Raw genomic sequence first — 20495 nt, forward strand, 5'->3', positions numbered from 1 at the left:
TTGATAGACATGTATATTTTATAATATTATATATATATATATATATATATATATAATTAAAACCTCAATAGTGTACATGTGTAATATATTGGTAGATATGTATATTTTATAATATCGATAAATTATGTATGTATGTATGTATGTACATACGTATGTATGATAGTGTGTAAATATTTGATGTAACTTTTGTTTAATATATAGATATTAAACGGGTTATTGGGTAACCCGATTATTTTTCCGTGTCGGGTTTGGGTCTCAATATTTTGACACGATTATTAAATGGGTCGGGTTTGGGTCGACCTAAATTTGACACGACACGAAGCTGACACGACACGAACACGACCCGATGACCCGTTTTGCCAGCTCTACCTGTATCTGGGTAAAGCAATACCTAGACCCTGCTCGGATGTATTTTTTAGACACCCGGATCAGGCTCAAAAGGCCTGGCACCGAACTATATTTTTTAATCTGAATTTTATACCCATATTTTATATTTTATAACATTATATACATATACTTTTTTAATTTTTTGTAATTTTATATTTTTTAAATTTAATTCAATGAAATTAGACATGAAGATATGAACTTTACATGTTTAAAACTTTACATATATGTAATAGATAGGTCAATAAATATAATTATTTAAAATAATATATATTTTATAATATTTTTCTATAAAATTCGAGTTGCCGAGTCCTGAGATTATCAAATGATGCCTAGAGCCGACCCGACTTCATCCCACATCGTTCGGGTCCGATTCAAGTCCAGACCGGACGGTATTTTTGACATCCCTACCTACATTGATGAGAAGGTTTGGCACCTCTATATATTTTTCTCTTCGCCATTTGAGATTGTATTATGTTCTGAGGGTTAAGTTGCTTGCTCATTAATTTAGTACGTGTGTTAGGTTGGAGTGGCAATTCTATATTGACCATCGTGTGTTGGGTTCTATAGAAAACGTTGTCGGTTCCTGTAAGTATATTCACGAGGAAAGATTTTTCATTCCAAAGCTTCAGGTTCTTTGATTGCACTCTTTTTACATAGAATTGATCTTAGACTTCTTTAGTGGATTTCTGTTTCCAAAATATGGCACATATTATGAGAGAATCTTATTCAAGCCCAAGCATTATTTCAAAATTACAACACAAGAACAAACATAAAATAAAACAGACAATATTATTACAAAATATAAAAAAAAAAATGGTAGCCAAATATTTCAATCTCCTTCCTTCACACATTCAAGGGACAAATATTCAATGCTCAGATGAATTTGTGTCGAGTATTGAAACACAGTCAGGATTTAAGCTCTAGACTTCCATATCCTGATGAGCGCTTGAAATCCTAACCGTTGACTTATTGTTCAACACAAACTGACCTGATCGACACCGAATGCTAAACACATTCTAAGAGTCCAAAGATTTTCTCCATTGCCTGTGTTTGGGCGTATTACTATTCTTGCCTCGAACCAGCTTAGTTTTCAAATCAATCGGCGTTTGTCTCCCAAATGCAGCCTCTCCTTCTCTATCGCCTTCCACAATCCTGTCCACAACACTAATTGAACCACTCTTGATCGAAGGAATTATCCCCAGCTTCTTCCATCTAAAGAACGTCCCTTTCTTTTTCTCCACCAACTTCTCAATTTGTACCTGCATGGCGTTGCATTGGCTTTGAAGCCTAAGCACTTCTTCTCTCAGCTTCCTTATCTCCATTTGTTGAGCACCCACTTCCCGTTTTGACAAGCAACGAGCCGCCGAGGGATCAAAGCCTATGTTAGGGCTTCTGATGCCGCTGAACGAGCCACTCCAGTCGAGCTGTTTGTTCAGCTTGGCTTGTTCGGAGAAGAGCACCTGAATCACAGCTCTAACGGGTAAACGGTCGTTTTGTGCAGCATGCAGTGATGCTTCTGGCGAGAGCTTTCGGCTATCGATTAATCTGCAAAGACTCTTTCTCTCTTGCTTTGTTACCTCGGGATGTGCCTGCAGTACCATAAATGTGACATTTTTACAAATAAACTGATTGTTCAAGACATCGGTAAATTGAAACTGGTTAATCTATCTAATTGTTCGATACATATAATCAAATCCAATTACTACAGCTGAACAAGCTATTAGTTAGGAAAGTTGTTCTTATATATGGACCCAGAAGCCCATGTGACATTGTGACATTGTGGCATTGTTAAATGTTCCAAGATCTTGAATTCTAGAAAAAGGGTAAAAAGGTAATCTTGACAAGTGTACAGCGTACGACGTACGTATTGTTTAAGACTACTTTTAGTAACATGCTAGTTGGCGAGGTTTAGGACTTTACGTTGGTGTACAGAACCTGGAGAGGGTAAAAGTAACACTTACCTTTCAAATGCTATATAGCTGACAACAGAAAAGCCATTTATTATTATTTCAGGAAAACTTCCTGTTTCTCAGTTCTCACACAAGATAAAGGGCATTCATGTCAATTTACAGTCTGTGTGCAGTATGCCAATATCCTCTATGGCCAACACTTAAGTCTTCGGATGAAGAATCTTATGCTGACGACATTACAGTACAACGAGACCCATTACACCTTTTTTTTCGTTCCATTTCATGCATATTCTTCAATTCTGTTTCTAATTACTTTCCTTGTTTGCCAATTTCTATGCTAATCAAGAGTTTAATTTCATAAACAGAACCATTAACAACTAATTGTATGTAAATTAACTTACTTTGAGATAAGTGTCAATGGCACGGTACAATCCATCATCAGTGGCGCGAGCATGGCTAGGGAGAGCACCAGCAAGAGCAACAAACTCCGACAAGCTCAAATTAGAATCCATGGCAGCTTCAGCTAAGTAACAATCAACAAGCTTAGCAACCTTAACCAAAGCAGCACCACTCTTAGCACCTTCAATATCCAAGTGAACAAACTTCTTCACAAGCCTAGACACAAGCTCAACATCAAGCAACGTGCCACAAGTGTGACTAAACGAAGGTATCATCAACTCTTTCAGCGAAGCTTGGTCCAATTGCCATGAAATCCTCTTCTCAAGCTCCTCTCTGTATGCTGGCTCTACGTTGACCATGTTGGCGGTGCGAAGCAGACGCAAGAAGAAGTTGCATGGGAGTGAATCTTTCTCCGGCGGCAAGATTCCCACTAGGGTTTCTACAAAGAAACGTTTTTTCATCCAGGAAGCCGTGACACTCTCCGGGGATTCTTCGAAGTTTGTTAAGCCCTTGTTGGCGTCTTCATAGGCTAAGTCCGGTAACCATTTTGATGCATAGTGAGCTATGATTGAGCCAATTAGGTCTGGCCGGACGCCTTTGGCCTTGATGCCGGATATGGTCTTGACAAAGTAGTCCATGTCGAGAATGCAGGCGTCATCGAACCAACATTCTGCTGAGAATTGGGTTGGTTTTCCCGGGAAAGTGACAGAATCCGGCGAGGATAGTTTCTTCATTTTTTCTAGTAGTGTAGGCGTGAATTTAGTATTTTGTAGACCGAAGGATATTGCCTTTTATATACAAATTTGTAAGTGTAGTTTGACTAAAGTGGCCTTCAAATGTTAAAAATGATGAGGGTAGTTTGGGAATGAAGTGTTTTTTTTAAAAAAAAAAATTGTAACGGATGGAAATTAGAAAATGGAATTGGAGCTTTGAGAGGATGTGAATGAAGAGGAAGAAGGATAAGAGAGGGAGAGTGAAGACAAGTTTCTTTAAATGCTCAATATATTCCTTTCAATGAAAATAGACAAATCGTCATTCATTCTCTATGTAAACAAGAAGATCACCGCTACATACTGTGAAGATTGAAAGAGACTTGAAACTGATGAAATGGTTACACACACACACACTAGCTATGTGCTAGTGTACGTGTTATGTGTCATGGGCTCGAGGTGACACAAATATGGAAAGATTAACCCCTTTTTTTATTGCCACATAATTTACAACTTTTGGTGATTTTGAGTGTGTGGAAAGAGAGACAAGATTTGATCACCCTTTTTTCTTTTGATGGGGTCGAATGATAGGACAAAATTGAAATTATGGGTTCATCAAAATTTTCCTAATCAAATGATTAAATGCTAATGGGTACAACCTAGTTTCCATATTCTTTGCCAAAGAAATGTACAAAGTAGTGGCATATAGGAGTGTATGGAAAGAGAGACGAGCTTTAATCACTTTCTCTTTGATGGGGTCGAATTATCGGACATAATTGTGATGACAAAGTGATCAAAATTTCCTAATACTTTTGGAGACTAAGATTAATGAGTGTGTGAAAGAGAGAAAATCTTTAGTCAGTTTCTCTTTGGACGGTGTCGAATTATAGGACAATTGAAATCATGAGTTGATTAAAATTTCATAATCAAATGATTAAATACAGCCACTCAGCCAAGGGTCCAATGGTAACCGTTGCCCTCCTTGGTTTGAGTCCTCTTTTGCGGATAATTGAGTGGAAATAACCATCTATACTTCTAATTTATGAGCGTAAAAAATTTGAATTAAGCTATAATAAACTTGATTTTGGTTTTGATTTATACCTCCCTCTAATATTTCTTTGTCATTTGATAACTTATATTACAGGTAGGTTTCCGCTTAATCCCTCACCATCATGGTGGTCCTTACAGGTAGGGGGAAGGGGGGTGGGGGGAAGGGAAAAAAAAACTTGACCTAGGATAATCCCCACTAAAATTCTAATAATAAATATTTAGTTGTTTTCTCATTATAATATATAATCGGTTAAAAAATGATTAATTACAAATGGCTAAAAGCAAGGAAGTTTCCCTATTCTTTGCCAAAGAAATGTAGAAAGTGATGGCATTAATGAGCTAAGTTTTGTGCACTTTTGCAATGTCTAGCTGTATACACAACCAACACGTGAACTCTTGGCTTTTGTCATTTTGGCAAAGCTACACCTTCATTTCTGTGTGAGCACGGGCAAAAACTATTGCTCTGATTCATGCGTCCGCTTGGTTCCAACCACTACTGGACCACACTAATTCTCATGCAGACACCTCAGGCTTCGGCCTATTTGATGTCAATTCCTTCTAAAGCACTTCTGCTTGAAAAATGGGGAAGCACTTGAGCCTCATTTCATATTTATAATATTATGTTCCGTGAAACGAAGGGCTTGATACAACCATGATTCTTCAATAGTAGGCTAATTAGTCGACAACAAAAGAATAGAGTAGATTTGTCTATTTTAATCACAGGGTGCAACAAAGAAAAGAAGTTCAAAGGGAGAGTACGAATTCAGAGTTTTGAAGTCATGATCGATCAACAATTTCTGGACAAATCAATCAAATGAAAGGTACAAATTTGGACTAAGATATAATCAAGAAATTATTAAATTTAATGTTGTTGCTATCAATAAAAAACCAAATTCGAATTCTACAAAGAACATGAATGTATGAGTAAACAGATACTAAACTCATTATCTACGGGAAAAAGGCGGAATTAAGACAGACGGGCTCATACTTTGTTTAGCTACTATTATTTGTGTAATTTGAGAAGATCCTACAAGCAATACCTCAAGTATTGATGCTTCTCATTCTTCATGCGGCAAGGAATTGGAAGAAACTATTTCAGATATTGCGTGGACTAGATGCTTCACTGGGTGTCTCACCTGCTGCATTCAAAGCTGATCCACCTGGAAGAGTACCATTCCCGCCTTCATTTTCAGAGACAACTGGGATCTTAACAGCAGCTCTTTCCATCTCCTTCTCAAGCTCTTCTTCCTGACGCAAAGCTGTAAATTGGGTATCTAAAGACCTGGCTGCTCCTAACCATGCAAGAACAATCACCAAAAGTATCCCTCCAAGATAAGGAGTTGAATTCGCAAGGGACCCAAAGGTTAATATCATAAACTGCTGAATAAGAGCTCCTCCAGATTTCCCCAACGGGTTGCACACAACATCGATGGCTGCCTTCCCTTTAACCTAACAAAAGCATTTTGACAGGCAAAGTCAACAAAAGAACAACTCGAAGAAACTTCAGTCAAAAGATTTCACAATCAAAACTTAGATCAAGAGTAAATAATGATGTTTTCATTCTGAGACCATTTTTTCCAATTTTAACACTAGAATTGTTAAACCGATTCAAAGTTCTAGATTTATCTGGGTTTACAAATTATTGAAAACAATGCCAAAAGAATTCCAAAAATAAGGTAGAAAATTTCTAACCTTGGTGTCTTCATCTAATGGAATGTAGGCCATTTCTTTGCAAGGATCAAACAAGCTGTACTTGGCACTCTTACTGAAAATATTTTGCATGGCACCCACATATACAGCAGCAAGAAGAGGAGTCATTCCGAACTTCGCAAGAGCAGGTCCCAGAGGATCCCCAAATAATAGTAGAGAAAAGAAACCAACTCCTGTAAGCAGGAGGACTGTGGGTGTGATCTTTGCAGCAACTCCCCATCCAAATTTATCAAATATAAATTGACTTAGAAGCATCATCGTGAATGTTGCTATTCCAGTAGCTGTTGAGAAGTCTCCCATAAAGGAAGAATACTCATTCGGACTTGGGAACTACAAAATTGAGAGAAGGGGAAAACAGATAATCAGACATTGTATTGGTAAGCCCATCATGTGAAGAGGATACATGCAGAAGGCAAATTAAATTCACCTGAGCCTTGAGCTTCGATTTCCATGTAACCTCAACTAGATTAATACTGATACCATATGCAACCACTAAAGTAGCAAGATCCCTAATGTATCTTGAAGACACCAAGAATTTCAAGCTCTCCATTGTTCCCATCTTTGGCTTCTCCTGCAAATGGATTAACAATAAGGGGAAAAAAATTATTTTTTTGATAAAGTAACTACAGATCACATTAGAACATTTTCTTAGTCGATAAATGCACATATTTTTACAACTCTCTATGCCTGTGGCTAAGTTCAACTGTGTAAGCACATGGGCCTATTATAGCAAATGCACCATGTCTTTTTACATGGATTACTTTGATAAAAATAGCGTCAATACCTCTATCTATTTAAATGTTCTTCATTGATACATTTTTTGAGTTTCTTAAAAAAAAAAAAAAATTGCTTTGCACAAAAAATGCTCTCATGGGATGTAACAGTACATATCATACAGATGAATGGTAATCTATACAGTGAAACACAAAGGACATAAAATACTTGCTTTGCCCAAATAATGCTCTCATGCTATGTAACAATACATATCACACAGATAAATTGTAATCTATACAGTGAAACACAAATATACATGTCCAAAACCTAAAGCAAGATAACTTGAACAATATTAACCAAAAACAGGTAATAGAAAAAGTAAGTAGAGTCCAATGTTGCTCAATATGTTTCAATGAGCAGATACCTGACTATTGGTGCAATTGAAATATGACTAACAATAGGATTATGTCCGAGCAAAATATTACCTTCTTCTTCTTACTACGGGTAGGAAGTTCAACATTATTGTTCACCCACCAGTAAAGTCCACAAATTGAAAGCCCCATCAGAACCACAATGCTCATCATTCCTTTCAAGGAGACAGCCCAACCATCAACTCCAGGACCCAAATTTTTCCTCAAATTAGAAAAATACTTCACTGTTCGGCCAGAGAAAATTAGGGCAACATTGGCCCCAAGCCCAAACAGAGGGTAGAACCTTTTGGCTTCGTCAACGGTAGTTATCTGCCCCAAGAATCCACAAAACAATATTAAGTCACGCAAAAACCAAAGCAAATCAGAAATAACTAATGGGAACTTGATACAATCAAAATTTAGATTCCAGTAAATGTGGCTGATTCTAATAATTATTTTCAACTTAACATAAAAGCAGAAATATGTGCCTCAACTGCTAAGAAAACAGAGATGAGAAAATTTTCTAAGTCATAACCACATCTGAATTTAGATAGGCAGTTGTACAATTAGAATATTTTCTTCGTATCTTCCCCAGCTTTCATTTCCATTACAAATAAAGATTTAAAGGAATTGCACAATTATTATAAGAAGAACTAGTGTGGGATTATTGTAGTCGCTATCAAGCATCAAGACCTTATATTTTAGCATTACCGAAAACACAGAAAATTCGAATCAACCAGTTTCTGATAATACCTAAAAGCAAACAACAACGCTGCAATGCATGTTTCTGAACAACCAGACCTATTGTCCACAGGTATTCAACGCATCACACTCCAGGGCATTTTTCATTTTCATCTATGCCAAATTTTAACCCAGCTATAAGGTGGAAACAAATTGTCTGTCTAAATACTTGAAAACCTTTTAGTAAAATTCATGACCTCTTTACAAAAGCATGAAAACAGGACAAACCATGAAGAGAAGACAATAACAAAAGATCAATCACATCCGAGAAACATGCTTCGTGCGGCATTCAATGACCTAGTTTAGAAGCCAGAAATCACTTTCAAACTTTTAGCATCCCACGAATGCCAAATCATTGATTCACGCATGCTAGATTGTTTATGAATTCAGAGAATAATCAGCAATTTTCACTCTCACTTGGGAACGGCCTTTGCAAAAGGGCCACAATCTATTACCATAATTACCAATCTAGACCACTAATAACCATCAGCGTCCAAAAAAGTTAACAAAGAAAATAACAAAACGAAACAACCTAATCAATTCAATTATTTAAAAGTACCAAACACACAAGATTATGGTTCGAGAATCATATCCTCAAAACAATAATGCGAACAGATTGATGAAGAAAGTAAATCAACTGATTGTATAATCACCTGATTGGCAAACCCCCAAAACAGAACAGAAATCACCACACTGCCCCAAAGTTCAGCCATGACATAGAACAAACAGAAACTCCAAATCCTCATAATAGCCAAGGGACCAAGAAACCTCGGGCCAAGAATGTTGAGAAGCTTATCAGCTAGTGCCTGAGGGTGGATAGCGTTACTCAGGGGATACAAAAGAAAACCAAAAGCCCCAAAAAAGGCTATAAATGGGACAATAACAGTGTAAAACAAGGCCTGTTTGGACAACTTATCAGCCAACTTCGTGTATAACAACATAAACCCAATAGCCATAGGCAAATTCACCCAAGTCTTCAAAAATGGTATAATCTCAGCACTGCTTCCTTTAGCTGTCACAACCAAGACATCCTTTGTGTCCCTAAGGATTGTGTAATTAAAAAGAATACAAAAGAACATTAACCCAAGTGGGATAATCTTCTTGAAAGTTGTATATTCAATACCAAAGAACTTTGGTTTCTCAGCTTCACCAAGCAAAGGCTGCCCATCAGCAGAAGCAGAAGCTGCTGCTTCGGCTTTGCAAATAAGCAAAGGTCTCTCCTTTGGGACAAACCCTTGTGGCTTTGACACAAAGCTTTGAAACTTTGACACCCCATTTGAAGATAATGAAAACCCATCGAGGGTTCTTGGTTTTGCGGCCAAAAATCTCTGCTTTAAGCCATTAGAAGCCTGCAAGCTCCTGATTTTTGGATTCAATGGCAAGGAAAGAAGCCCTCTTGTTTGCAGAACAGCATCCATCTCTCTCTCTCACTCTCTCTCCCTCTCCTTATCTCAATCCCTTGAAGAAACAAAAAGCTTGAATTTTTCAAGAGAAGAACACAAGAGAGATAGATAGAGAGATAAGGCGGTCGCTTCGGAGTTGAAGATAGTTTGTTTCCTCGAACCAAAGAAAAAATATCAAAACCCTTTTTGAGATTAAAACCAGAAACGAATAAAAATATCAGATAAAAAATACAATTTCTTTTTTTTTTTTTTGGGGTTACACCTATGAATTTTTCTTTAATGGCTGTTTTAAGAAAGTGATTATAATACGTTGTCAGAAAGAAGTTGCTGAATAAATATGCTTACTTTTATAATAAAAATTGTGCAAAAGAAGACAAAATTTGTGAAGATTGCGAGACAACAGATGGAAGGGAGGGGCAGTGAAAAGTTGATGGGCAAAATCCAGTCAAGCAAATTATATATATATTTTTAAAAAAAAAATAATTAAAACAAAAAAATGATCTCCATTAGCAATTGTTAATTAGTGGTGGTGCCAATGGTTCATGTGAGAAAAGCGGTGAATGGGATTTAGATATTTTGCACTTTATGTTTAAAATGCTCGTGGGTTTTCTGGTTTTGTGGGTCTTTTGAGTTTGAAAGTTACATGTGAGATCCCAAGTTGTCCAAGCAAACCGTGTGACTCGCTCATCTGTGCCCTTTTCCCCGTACTTGCCAATAAGCATTAGGAAGGGTTGCAACAATTATAAGCTTGGGGGACAAAAAAGGGAAAATATTTTTCCGTGTGAAAATTGTTTTTAATTATAATCTTATTCTATCTAGATTTCATCTAAGATTGGTCTTATAAATTCGACCGCGTTAGATTACATACTTTGGTAGTACTTCAAATTTTTTCAATATAGATTTTTAATTTATAGTGCGTTTGGAATTGCGGTTGGACAGTTATAACTTAAAAGTTACAACACTAAAGTATTTAGTAAATACTAACTACTGTAGTTTGGAAACTATATTGATATGATTTTTCACTTGTATAATAAAAAATCTATTATATCTTTAATAATTTTATCAAAATTATTATTTAAAATTTATATTTGTTATATATTACTAACTTTTATTTCATAATTATAATTTTTTTCACAGCAGCTATAGCTTAAAAGTTACAGCACCTCAATTCAATATGATCTTATACGGTTGTTATTCAAGAATACTTTTAGATTCAATTTTAAGGTGAATACATTAGATGAACAGAATAAATAAACAAGTTTGCTTGATTTCAATTTGATTGTATTATGCATAGTTCAAGTTTTTTGACCAAAAGTGGGTGGGTGCTGCATTATTGGAATATGAACGCATTCTTAGTTGTACTTCAATAATAATAATAATAATAATAATAATAATAATAAGGTTTGTGAAATGGGAACATCATTTTCATCTAACAATTTGCATTTCAGTCTCAATCAAATGTTGCAAAGAGAAATTAGGAGTATGATTTCTTTGAGCTCAACAAACATGTGCAAAATGGACCTTGACACCAAATTTTTCTTTTCCCCCACGAGTCAATTAAAGCACTCAAAATTGGCGGCTTGCAGATCTCAACACGAATACTTTTTTTTCCCCGTTGTATGTAAATGTTTCAAAATTATTAGTATGAAGGTAAATTTCGTTAAATTCTTTTTAAACGTCTACAGTTTTTATTTTCCTTGATGATAAATATCCAAACTTGTTCCGAAATAGGTTTCTGAGAAATTTGAAAATTAAAAGAAATTTGCTGACAAATTTTAGAATCAAAAACCTTGTCAATAATTTTAATTGAAAGAAAAAGAAAGATTAATTGAAGCGACTCAAATTTATATACACGTAAATTCTTTTATTCATTAATGACTCAGTAGTCCTATGAAATGATCTTTAAACGTGAATATTCAATAATTTAATGATAAATTATTTTATTTTTTGTTTGTGAATGTAGTAGTTCAAGAAATTAATAAAGAATCACATTCGTTATATTAATTTAAAAGAATAATTTAAAATATAATATTAATTGAGAATGAAATTAAAACTTAAATATTGAAATTGGTAGGATTACTCTATAATTAAGAGTAATATAATCAGATAGTGAACGAAGTAAGTGACACGTTAAACATATTCCGCGTTTTGGTCTTTATTTTTGATTGAATAAACAAGGATGAGACAGTAGGTCTAAAGAGGGGGGCACAGAAGTCCACGAGTTGGAATAAACAAAATTAAAAGCCTCTCATTACTCAGAAGCTGCCTTTTAAAGACATTTTATAAAACATATATAATGCACAGCACCACCTACCTCCACTACCGCGTGGTTGTTGGTGTTCTTCCTCCTCAGTAATGTAGCTTCGTAAGTAGATTCTCGAGTTCATCGATTCTTATGTTGTATTATTATTATTATTATTAGTGAAATTATCATTACACCATTTTTTTATCTTATGTTTATTCAACCACCACAAAATTTTAATATATTTTCTGCACTATTTTTTTAAATTTGTATCAATTAATCATTTTTACATTAACACCGTTAGATAATTTAAACAAACATTCATTCATTCATTCACTCAACAATCGGAACGAACATAAGGAGCAAGTGGAGAGAGAAACCTGAATGAATGGAGGAACGTACCTCTGACGCACTATGTTGGGAGTAAGGTTGAATATTGATTAATACATAATCGATCGAACACTACTTGAAAACGACTCTTTTGCTCAGAAACGAAATGTTTCAAATGCTCCTAAAAATGATAATTTTATCCCTAAATAAATGAAAAGACTATTTTATCTTATAAAAGTTTTGAAAAATAAAAAAAATTATAATTATAAAAATACCCCTACATTTAAAAAAATAAATTCAAAATAGAGGTGCTTATTTGATTTTTATTAAATTTAGATTTAGCATTTTGTAAAATTTTAATAATTATTTTTATTAAAATTTTATAATTTTGCAAAATTTTAACAAAAAATAACTGAATTTATTTATTAAAAATTTATAGTTTTGCAAAATTTTATTAAAATAACTTTATTTATTTATTAAAAATGAATCACAATATTTTAATAATTTAAGGGATTTTTATAAATCCCAAAATTTTGTAATTATAATTTTTTATTAAAATATTTTTTATTTAAAATAAAAATTCTAATTTTTGGATTTATTTCTGTATTAAATGTAGGGGTATTTTTATAATTATTTTTTTAAATTTTCAAAGCTTTTACAAGATAAAATAATTTTTTAATTTATTTAGGAGTAAAATTGTCATTTCGTTTAAATTATTTAACAGTGTTAATGAAAAAATGACTAATTGATACAAATTTCAAAAGAAAGATGACGCAGAGAACATGTTAGAATTTTGTGGTGGTTGAATGAACATAAGACAAAAGAAAGGTGGTGCAATGATAATTTTCTTTATTGTAAAAAGATAAATTAATTTCAAGTACATTTGTTCTTATTTTTTTTAATATTGACACACTCTTAAGTCGTAGTATTTAATAATTTTATTTTTGAATAAATTATAAAACTGTGTGGTTTAATAGCATTAAAAACTGACTCTTTTAACCAAAGTTAGTTGGTGTGAGTGATTCGTCACCATCACTCCTTAAAAGAGGTCAGGGGTTCAAGCCTCGTCTTGTATGAAATTATCACTTTGGCCAGCACTTTACCCTTACGGGCCGACTCGGTGCGAGCGGGGATTATTTTGGGTTCTGGGTTGAGGCACTCTCACAATTGAGACCCACTCAGGATCACCTCGTGGTTCAGACAAAAAAGAAAACTGACTCTTTTAAAATAAATAATTTAAAAGCGTGCAGTTTAATAACATTAAAAATTAACTCTTTTAAACCGCACTGTTTAAAAGTATGTTCGCATGAAAAAAATGAAAGCGCCCACACTAAAAAAAGACTATATGTATGTATGTATGTATGTATTTCTTTAGTGAGGATATCCCTACTTTAATAAAATGAGAATGTATACTAAAATATAAAATAAAAAAATACGAATTTCAACTGTATTTTTTTGTCTGTTAATGTATTAAAATCTATATTTTCAATCTGTTTGTGGCATTGTCACTTTATTAAAATAAAAATGTCATCACTAGAGAATTATTATTACTACTGCTTCTATTATTATGATAATATAGATTTAGTAGATCCTATTTTATAATATAACGTAAGCAATAAGAAACAGAAAAAAGATGACAACAAATTGAGTTTGAGGCAAATGCTTCTAAGTCAGTTTGAAATAGGGATAGATCTCTCTGTAGTGCTGGATTTGACGTCCCATTATCAAATTTGATATTCACTTTGCTACATTTAATTAAACTCATAGAACCCATTGATTGTATTATCAGCACATCACAGTTTAATATACATGCATGCACACACCAGTAACTACAACTATAGTAGATAGGTTGTCATTAGGTACTTCTTGTTAGGGAGTACCCAACAAGAAGCTTGTGTAATATACTAGAAACAAGCTTTTTAAAAACTTTTAAAAGTTTAAAAAACTTTTAATAATTTCTTGTTGATGCAGAAGTGAATAATAAGTTTGTTTCTAGTATTGATTCTTTTTTTTTTTTTCCTTTTTTCTCCTTATAAAATAAATCGAATGATCTCTACTGTCGAGTCACACAAGTCACAACCACTAAAAACTATCTACTCTTTAAACAAATCATACCCTGTTATCAATCAATGGAGAGTCCATATCCAGATGACAATAGATTCACAAATCAAAACTAGCTTTCAATAAAGAAGTTTGGAGCAGAAAGAGCCAAAAGCACTAATTCAAAAGAAGTGAGAAGCCCCATGAGCTATTTGCATGTATATGATGGTTCAGTTGAATATATATAGCATGTGACTTGTGTTTTAAATGATTTAATTAATCAAAGCTGGCAAACGTTGCATTCACCAAATGGGAAAAGCCAACATCTAATAAAGCTTATGAGTGCATGGTTAGCTTTATAGAGTAAACGGCTGTGGCTCTCAGTTGTTTTTGTCGAGTTATGAAGATGTGACTTTGATTTTTAGAGTGACATGAGCTGGCTTAATTAGGTATGGGCTTTCAAATTACTACAAATAAAAAGTTTTTTCATTATCTAGTGTAGTAAATTGTGTGTCACAATCAAAATGTACAATGTAGACTATTAACTCTGTTACCTTTTTTTGAATTTAACAATTTTGCAAGGTGACACACGTCGTCTATTATATTATTTGAGTAACGAATAAAATAATTGCAGCTGCATTAAATAAATTATTGGTGGAGTTTTACCGCTTCAGTGGTCATATCCAACTCGAATCTAAATTAGTTATGACCCAATATAATATTCGGATACCAAATGGTTTAATACACAAAAAATGAATAAAGTAATTGCCGATAAGGTCTTGGTCTGGTAGAGGGTTAATGCCCTCGACTCCTCTAATGAATGGTTCGTGACTAATCCCTCCTTAAACAAATGTATTAGGTGTGATAAAAATATTTCCTCATATATCAATATGTGTAGATGTATTTCATTAGGTATAAAGAGAGGTAGAATTCTCATCTCATTGATGTAGATTTTCAAACTATATTTAAAAAACATATATATCTAAACGATATTATAAATATATAAAGAGATAGGATTTGGAGCCCTCTTTTTTTTTCAATAATAAAACTAAAAATTAATTGGCCTAGGAATATAATATTAATTATTTTTTTTCTTTTCTTTCCTCCTATTTTCTCTCCCATATCTACCTTAAATTAGTCTCTTCTAAACACTATCTCTTTCAAAATTTAGTAAAATTTCTGTTTCTCTCTTAGTTTATGTATTTTTCGTCATCTTTGTAAGTGTTAATTAGGTGGTGGGTACTGGAAAAGGATTTTGCTAACTTTTGTTTATAACTGCTCCCAAAATTTAAAAAAAAAAAAAAAGGACAAGAAGAAGAATTTGTTATGTATAGTGGATTGAGCAATCTGATTCTCTGATATGTAATTAAAAAAAATTTTTGATTTGTATTTAAACAACGTATCGAAGAAAATGCAATATACAACATAGGGTTTGGCTAAAGGCATGAAATTAGTATTTGAATATTTTGAGATTTTATTTTAATTTATGAGATAATAAGAAATTTGTCTTATGTATATGCTCTCGTAGTTGATTACTGAATATTTCAGTTGAATTTTTCTTTTTCTCTTTTTAAATAACCTTTGTCTTGTTTATAATGGCGTGTCATTCGTAGTCGCGATAAAACTCAACTTGTAATGTTTGCAGACCGTAAATAATTTTTTATTAGAAAAATCTGGATAAATTTAAATTATCTTTTCTTTTTTTTTTTTAATTTTGAGCCCCACTTGCTTGCCCTACCACTTGCAAATATACGGTCCAAAAAGCATTATGAACGTCGTGGCGGGGATTGCATATTGTGGGGCCCCCACACGGGCGATTAACGTTGAATATTGAATCCACGTAGACAAAAGTCATATGGAATGAGACATAACCGACCTCGAGAGTTGTGAAAATATGTTACGTCGCGAATTAGAACATGTAATCTTCCAGATTCCAAGTCCGATCGTAAACGGACGAACCGTATTTCGTTGCGACACGTCACGTCCCAAAAATATCTTTTACGCCACGGCTCCTGGCATTTTCAGACTTTGACGCCAGGGCTCTTTTTGTACGCGTCCTCAATTGAAGCCCCGCTATGATCTTGACACGTCATTATAAAGGGTCTCATCGTGTGGGACTAAAAGGTATCATGTTCGGGCCCAAAAGCAAAAAGGGAGTTTTTGGTAACGGAATTTGTATCTTGCAAGCCTGTTGAAATTGGGCCCACTATAATGGAACCCGCCCACTTGTCTTAAGTAGCCAGATTTTTTTTGTTTTAATTTTCTTTTTTTGCAAAACACGGTCTTGCGTTAAAAATATATCCACCAATTTCTAGAAAAAGATGAAGGTGAGTGAGACTCAAAATCTTTTCTTTTTTTTTTTCTTAGTACTCGAACTCAGGTTAATAACTAAAAAATTACTTAAAAAACTATGTTACCTCAGCACCAAACAGTATCTAAGCCTGGGGGTACCAAGTTTGAAAATAAGCAAACTGAAAAATGGCAAGAATGTAATCTATGAAGTAATTGCGCTGAAGCATAAAACATTCCAATACATAGGCGGACGCCGGGTATATAGGGACAAAGCCTGGACCACGAACTTTGTGGGCTAGAATGAAGCTTGAGATGGCTATACAAGGCCTGGCCCAACCCAATTTTGGCAATACTTGATGCGTACTTTTTGTACGGTTGAACCAGTTGAAAAAGTTTAAGATACTCCTCGTCATAGTCATTATGTATGCCAGCGGCTAAGTTACAACATATGTAACTTACATTAATCTCTAAATAGTTTCTCACGATCCCTTAATTATTTGGTCGATAGTAATTGAATCATACCATTTTTAGTAATTCAAAAAATAAAATTAACATGACATAACAGAACATGAATGTAATAGAATAACGGCTGGTTCAGACCAATCTTTTAAAAATTAAGTTTGATGTGAGACACAAATGGACTTAAATTTTTCGAGCCGAATTGCGGTCAAAATTCAATTCACACCTCTAATTATATTTACATGAGATGAATTATTCCATCTTATGAAATCATAGTGAGATTATGGAATTACCAAGGTCATCTTCTCTATAGTCACGATCTTACAACATTTGTGTTTGAGAGGTAAATGAGGGGGCATGATTGGATATGACTTCGTATAAATCGTGCTCTCCTAGACATTAGTAACAGTAGAAAGCCTCCTCGAGGTATGATCGAATGGAACTTGAAATTAGTCTGTTTGAGATATGATGAAGCGAGCAGGTTTCATTGCAAGCACGACAATCGTGCAAGGAGAGAATCAAACCAAATCAATCTAAAGACTCGGTCAAGAGTTAACTTGCTGATCTCCGCCAAAGAATTAGGGCAAAACCTTGATCCACTAACGACTATTCACTCAATCCAGTAATGGGGGTTTCGAACCTTGATACAAGTCTCTAAAAATTCGAAATCAAGTATCTTCCCTCACTATCACTGAACTCTCTCTCTTATTCCAAATTTATTTCTTTCCTTCAGTTTTCTTCTTTCAAATTTTCTTTAGAGTGTCTTGATAAAAGCAATTATGAAAAAACCACGTGGGTTGTGATATAAGTTTTTCTAGAAGCCTAGGATAACTGACTTGATCATAGGTGAATTCATGTCAGAAAAACATCTGGCGTCTTCTCTAACCATTCTATGTGAACGCAGGTAATCTGCTCAAGTGGAAAGCTGCAGTAGTAAACCACCACCCCGATTAACAAATTTAAGCGTTGGAGTAGACACCTGATCGCAACATTACCGACCACATTTCTGCATCAACCTATCCCATATAATAGGACTTAACTTCATCCATTAGAATTTACATTTTTAATCAACATGAGATATAGACCCATAATGTGCTAATTAAAACTAGCTACTAAAAAGAAATCGAGAAGACTGTTCACGTAACACAAAATTATCAAAACAACATAAGAGTTCCATTCATTATCGTATTACATTAACATAATCCATTTTCCCCCACATTAAACACTTTTGTTCACCCCAAATCCTTTATTAGTAACTTTAACAACTTAACAATTTTTAGGCCCACACCTCTCAACTCTCTCATCAATCCACTCCCTCATATCCTTCAACACGAGATTAGCATTCTCATCAGGCTCTCCTTGAATCAAAGAATGGTACATCCCATCATAAATTTTGATACTCTTGTCCGCACTGGATGCCTTCTCATACAATAACTTGGATGATGTAGGGCACGTGACCCCGTCAGCCGTCCCATGCACTGTCAAAAACGGCACCGTTACTTTGGAGAAGTTATCCTGTATGTACTGACACACTCTAGCAATTTCTCTCATGGTCCCCACCCTCGGCTTTCCCGTATACCTCCTCGGATTTGATGCTATGACCTTCAATTTTTCAGGGTCTTTTATGGCTTTTCCGACCATTTTGTTATCGGGCATCGCCGCCCACGTGTCGGCCAGTCCGAAGAGGAGACCGTACATGAAGAGATGGAGCTTACTAGGTTTCATGTTTTCTGGGATGACGAAGAGTGGGGCCGAGAAGATCAGACCCGTCCACGTATTGGGCTCTGACTGGAAGTACATCAGCATTGTTGCGGCCCCACCCATGGACTCGCCAAATAAGAAAGCGGGCAAGTCCCTGTATGGTTCGCTGTGGCGCACATGCTTGAAGAATGATAGGGACGAAGCAGCGACCTTCTCCATGTCACCTACGATTTCCATCATACGGCGTACAGCTTAAGGGACTTGTTTGATGAGTATTTCTTTTTTCCTTTTTCATATTTAAATTCCCTTTATTATTACCCCCAAAAAAAAAAATCAACTCTAAAAAACTTCTTCTAAAAATTTCCTTCGCTCCTATGTATGCTTAGATAGAATCTAATCTATATTTTATTTTGATGTAAATTGAAATACAAGAATACAAACATTTTATTTTAAATAATGATATAACCACAAAATTTAATTTGCATAAATTAATGCGATATTTTATAATTGGTTGAACTAAAAACTTTATATGATCCACATCTTTTATATAAATTATTTATATTTTCTCTCAATCAATTATTATTATATCACATCAGTTTATATAAATATTTACCGCTCTAAAATTACATTTTACGCTATCCATTACAAACCCAAATCCAAATAGTTTTTCGATTGTCCAAAGATGGCAATAAAGTGAAATTTCTTCCTATCTTTCTTCTTCATCAACCAAAAAAAATCATAATTAATTCAACAACGATACTGTGTTTCTTTTCCATTGATCGACCGTAATATCAAAATATGCAATTCAAATTCATCGAAGTCTCCATTAACACGATGAATTAATGTGTATTATCATTTTTTAGTTGTTACTCACATTTCATCCGTAAACTTGACACGACCAAGCGATCAGCATATACACGTACCTAGATAGCAACGTATGCCGTCCGATCGGCCGTGTCCAAGAAGATCAGCGGCAAAGACAGCGTAGCCCCACGTAGCATAGCTGATGCAAATCTTCTGAAACATCCAGCCGGTGTCCGATCCATAGCCGTGGGTCATGTACACCGTGGCCTTCACCTTTTGATCCAACGGCAGGAAACTCTGCGTAAAGAGCTTCCCGTTGGGCGTTTCGAAGTACTCTTTACCGTTTCGCACTCCCTGAGACGTGTAGTACTCCTCTTCCGGCATGTAGCCCCAGTAATTAGGAGGCGTTTCGGGCTGCGTTTCTTGAGGCATCGCTTCGATGCGTTTCCTTGTTCTGGTTTCCTCCTCTTGTTGGGATTTTGGGAGGAGGAATGAGGTGGGTTTTGGTGGATGGTCAGATAATGGGTGTGATGAAGTGGGGCCTGTAATGCGTTTCGAAACCCGTTTTCTTGAGTGCGGGTGGGTTGGCTTTTAAAGGCAAAAAGTAGAGGGAAGAGGGAGTGGATTTCACCAACATAAGATAAGAGGCATTCGGGTTGGGAGTGGGTGAGAGGGGGTTGGTGGACTGATTGACTTTGATGGGTTGCTAAAGTGGTTTGAATGGGTCCACCACAATTGCGGTAGGTAATGAAGTACATCATTGAGTCCAGTGGCAATCCCATAAATTGACATTATCGTTATTGGCCTTTATATGGACTATTATATTATGGATCCCACTACTTTACGTTTAACGTAACCTATATTCACATACAGTAATAATTTTTATAGTGGGATCTGTACCTATTGTTGTGTGTGGCATACGTTAGAATTAATGTAACGTAGCACCAGCCTTATATTATATAAATTTATAAAATTTATAACAAAAATCTATCTATGTATGGTATAAGAAAAAAAAAATTAATTCCATTAACACCTACCTAGGTGAAAATGAAAGTGGTTATGCAAATGATGGTTCCATAAATTGACGTTGTTTTGAATTTGACATGTATGAATGTGAGGTTAAAACAAAGTATTATTATTTATAATACTTTGTTTTAATTGATAACAATGCATGTGTATTATTATTTATATCA

General features: G+C 34.7%; 3 protein-coding genes across 3 annotated transcripts; all 3 read right to left on the reverse strand.

Annotated features, from left to right (window-relative positions):
- Positions 1 to 1137: 1137 nt before the first annotated feature.
- On the reverse strand, positions 1138 to 3473 carry LOC102622897 (coleoptile phototropism protein 1). The gene is made up of 2 exons (XM_006465344.3): positions 2699 to 3473; positions 1138 to 1976 (listed from the first exon to the last, which is right to left on the reverse strand). Exons 1-2 carry the CDS (start codon positions 3428 to 3430, stop codon positions 1404 to 1406), a joined length of 1305 nt encoding a protein of 434 aa, XP_006465407.2. The 5' UTR covers positions 3431 to 3473; the 3' UTR covers positions 1138 to 1403.
- A 1825-nt stretch (positions 3474 to 5298) lies between these two features.
- LOC102622604 (plastidic ATP/ADP-transporter) lies at positions 5299 to 9973 on the reverse strand. Its single transcript, XM_006465343.4, has 5 exons — positions 8685 to 9973; positions 7366 to 7620; positions 6594 to 6737; positions 6149 to 6496; positions 5299 to 5905 (listed from the first exon to the last, which is right to left on the reverse strand). Exons 1-5 carry the CDS (start codon positions 9447 to 9449, stop codon positions 5552 to 5554), a joined length of 1866 nt encoding a protein of 621 aa, XP_006465406.3. The 5' UTR covers positions 9450 to 9973; the 3' UTR covers positions 5299 to 5551.
- Positions 9974 to 17948: 7975 nt separating this feature from the next.
- LOC102622303 (caffeoylshikimate esterase) lies at positions 17949 to 19923 on the reverse strand. Its single transcript, XM_006465342.2, has 2 exons — positions 19422 to 19923; positions 17949 to 18722 (listed from the first exon to the last, which is right to left on the reverse strand). The coding sequence occupies exons 1-2, from the start codon at positions 19732 to 19734 to the stop codon at positions 18064 to 18066; spliced, it is 972 nt and encodes a 323-aa protein (XP_006465405.2). The 5' UTR covers positions 19735 to 19923; the 3' UTR covers positions 17949 to 18063.
- Positions 19924 to 20495: the final 572 nt, after the last annotated feature.

The sequence above is a fragment of the Citrus sinensis genome, chromosome 7 (assembly GCF_022201045.2).
Source record: "Citrus sinensis cultivar Valencia sweet orange chromosome 7, DVS_A1.0, whole genome shotgun sequence".
NCBI lineage: Eukaryota > Viridiplantae > Streptophyta > Magnoliopsida > Sapindales > Rutaceae > Citrus > Citrus sinensis.

Bases quoted from the DNA above. Each gene is read 5' to 3' on its own strand.
- LOC102622897 (XM_006465344.3), bottom strand. From the start codon at position 3,430: ATGAAGAAACTATCCTCGCCGGATTCTGTCACTTTCCCGGGAAAACCA. The intron at 1,977-2,698 runs GTAAGTTAATTT...ATGGTACTGCAG, and splicing joins CCATTGACACTTATCTCAAA to GCACATCCCGAGGTAACAAA.
- LOC102622604 (XM_006465343.4), bottom strand. From the start codon at position 9,449: ATGGATGCTGTTCTGCAAACAAGAGGGCTTCTTTCCTTGCCATTGAAT. The intron at 6,738-7,365 runs GTAATATTTTGC...ATCCATTTGCAG, and splicing joins CCCGTAGTAAGAAGAAGAAG to GAGAAGCCAAAGATGGGAAC. The intron at 5,906-6,148 runs GTTAGAAATTTT...TGCTTTTGTTAG, and splicing joins CATTAGATGAAGACACCAAG to GTTAAAGGGAAGGCAGCCAT.
- LOC102622303 (XM_006465342.2), bottom strand. From the start codon at position 19,734: ATGCCTCAAGAAACGCAGCCCGAAACGCCTCCTAATTACTGGGGCTAC. The intron at 18,723-19,421 runs GTACGTGTATAT...TGGAAATCGTAG, and splicing joins CGGCATACGTTGCTATCTAG to GTGACATGGAGAAGGTCGCT.